This window comes from Pteropus alecto, unplaced genomic scaffold, assembly GCF_000325575.1.
Source record: "Pteropus alecto unplaced genomic scaffold, ASM32557v1 scaffold395, whole genome shotgun sequence".
NCBI lineage: Eukaryota > Metazoa > Chordata > Mammalia > Chiroptera > Pteropodidae > Pteropus > Pteropus alecto.
The window spans coordinates 597,738-600,910 of NW_006438643.1; the positions used below are offsets into that span (position 1 = coordinate 597,738).

Genomic DNA, 3,173 nt, shown 5'->3' on the forward strand with positions numbered 1-3,173 from the left:
GAAATTATATAAAGCAGTTATTCAAAGCACAACTTTTTGCAAACCTTGTTCTCCCATTAGGAATTTTATAGTATCAGTGAGTTTTAACTGTGAGATTTATTTTTGGTACTTTTCTTGTGATAGAGATTGTTTTGGAATCTCTGAACTATGCCTTCCCATGGGGTATACAAATTATCGGAAATAGGGGGCAATGTATTATGACTGTCTTGTGTGGGATGCCTTCCCATGGGGTATACAAATTATCGGAAATAGGGGGCAATGTATTATGACTGTCTTGTGTGGGATGCCAGAGGAGTTTAGTAAAAATATTTCCAGTGTTTACTTCTGTTTTGATCTTGTGATTGTTCTACTGAACTATTGGGGAAGATCCTCCTGGGACTAAATATCAACAACTTTCAGGGTTAAGCATCCTGAGTACACACTCTCTTATCTGTTTTGTCCTGACTCCATAGATAACAGGGTTAAGAGCAGGGGGAACAACCACGTACATGTTGGCCAGAAGTATATGGATGTAATGAGGGATACTGTGGCCAAAGCGATGTGTCATGAAGGAGAAGAAGGCTGGCAGGTAGAAAGCTAAGATGACGCACACATGGGAGCCACATGTGCTGAGAGCTTTGAGCCGGGCTTCCCAGGATGGCAGGTGAAAGACTGCTCTCAAGATTTGGATGTAGGAAAATCCAATCACAGAAAGGTCAATGTATCCCACTGAGAAAGCAACCAAGCCATAGATAACATTGACCCTAATATCGGCACAAGCCAACTTTGCCAAGCCCATGTGTTCACAGTAGGTGTGGGGGATAAGCCGCACACCACAGAAAGGCAATCTCAGGATGAGAAATATAAATGGAGTCATAAACACCAAATTCCTGACTATGACGACTATGGCCAAGATGGCTATTACCTTATTGGTAAGGATCATGTTATATCTCAGGGGGTTGCAGATGGCAATATAGCGATCTATGGCCATGACTGTCAGCACCACAGACTCCAGGCCAGTGAATATATGAATAGTGTACATTTGTGTGATGCAAGCACCAAAAACAATGTCCCTGAGATTGAACCAGAAAATGCCCAGCATCTTGGGGATGGTGGCTGTGGACAAGCCAAGGTCAGTGCAGGCCAGCATGGCCAAGAAGTAAAACATGGGTTGGTGGAGGTTCTGTTCAGTCTGGATCACAAAGAGGATGGTGACGTTGCCTAGGAGAGCGATGAGATATACCACAAAGAAGGGGAAGCCAATCCAGATGTGCACACGTTCCAGCCCTGGAATGCCCATCAGAACAAAGGAAGCAGGGTGGAATTGGGTATTGTTTGGATGAAGCATATTGGCGAGAATAGGTTTCAAACACATTTCTTGCAGTTTTCTTGTTTCCAGTGAGAGACTCTCACTTCCTTCATAGAATGTTGCCTATTTTCTGGAGAAATATAAAATCCATTCTCTAATTCTATAATACAGCAGAAGAGACCTGGAAAGGGAATAGGAGGCACAGTTATAAAGACACTCTCACTTCAAAGTATTTGTCTCACCTACATAGAAAACATGGAGAACATTTCCCAGTACAATAGTTCTGTACTTCGCAGTTTTTTCGTCAGTCTCTAAGGAAGAACCTGCATATGGCATTATTAGCAAATATTTGTTGTTACTTATATCTGTTAATCAGTATGTAAAGCATAAAATAGGTGGTGTGTGTGTGTGTGTGTGTGTGTGTGTGTGTGTGTGTGTTTGTGTGTGTGTAATATCACTGGACTGGGATTGAAGTGGAGATGACTCAACTGACATGACGGTTCAAGAAAATGATACGTTCTTGCAAAGTAGACCTAAAATATTAAGCAATATTCTATGTAAAAGAGAACTCAGTATGGGTGAAAGATTAGACAGCCGATGTTTGGATCTGAGGTAAGGAATGGAATTAAGAAATTTAGACAGTTTGGAGACTATTATATAATTTCAACAACACAGTGGTCCCTCTTAGATCTACAAAATCTTATGTTGTATCTTCATGCAGATACTTTCCTGAGAAAGTGTTAACTAAATTGAGAACTGAACAATGAGAATCTACTAATAAGTGGAAGAAGGAATTGAGCTGAGAAAATATTTCTAGTTGATATAAACGGGGAGTACAGAGACAGCGATATGACCATGTAGGCCCTTGTGATGAACTTTATGGGGTTTTACCCTTATCCTAGAAAAAATGGGAAGAAACCATAGTATGTTAAGCTGTAGTGTAACTGGATCAAATTGGCATTTCAAAAATATCACTCTTGTTGCACTGTCAAAAAAAGGCAGCAAGTGCATTTGTAGTCATATCTGTTGGAAGGTTATCAGACATTCAGATTGAAGATTGTTATCTTGTACTGTGCTGTCAGTAACTGGAACAAGTCAACTTTGCAAGTGTTTAGTTGTATTGTCTTCTAAATAGTTATCAAATCTATTTTTCTTCCCCTTCACAACTACCGAATTAATTAAAACAGGTATAATCTTTTATCTTAACCTTTTTGTATAATTCATCCCTCTTCGCCAATGGCCCTCAATATTTTTCCTTTTAAAAACATATGACTGGTCACTATAAACCCAGTATTAAATGTGATTGAGGAGCAGTGATTCTCATGATAAGAGAAGGGGCAGGTGGCTCTGTGCAGAGCTAGGGGAGAGGGATTGAGGACTTATGCATAGTTTGTTCACTCCTCATGGTGGCACTTAGGGCAGGCAGGGGGTGGAGGTTATAAACCTAGTGATATTTGATATATTGTCCTTGTAATAAAAAATTAACTCATGTATCAAGGTCCTAAAACCATATAGATGGAGGTTATAAACCTAGTGATATTTGATATATTGTCCTTGTAAAAAAAAATTAACTCATGTATCAAGGTCCTAAAACCATATAGATTTTTACATGTTCTGACAACTGCTGCCAAAGATTTAAATTGTCCTCCTTCTATATTTAAGATTATCTGCAAATTTACCAGCACTACCACTCTCTGCCCTCATCTGTTATCTTACAGATGTTTCCAGTTATTAATCTTTAATTAATTTGACAAGTATTTATAGAGTTCTTACCATCTGTCAAGACCTGCTCCAAATTGAGTCAAAGTCCCCCAAATCATGGAGTTTAAAGTCTAGTCATACCAGAATTTTGCTTCTTGGCCTCCCACAAGGTTTCCACTCTCAT

At 39.4% G+C, this 3,173-nt stretch overlaps 1 protein-coding gene across 1 annotated transcript; it reads right to left on the reverse strand.

Annotated features, from left to right (window-relative positions):
* Positions 1-385: 385 nt before the first annotated feature.
* Positions 386-1,327, reverse strand: LOC102884510 (olfactory receptor 52E5). Its single transcript, XM_015592348.1, has one exon. The coding sequence runs from the start codon at positions 1,325-1,327 to the stop codon at positions 386-388; it is 942 nt and encodes a 313-aa protein (XP_015447834.1).
* Between the last annotated feature and the right edge of the window lie 1,846 nt (positions 1,328-3,173).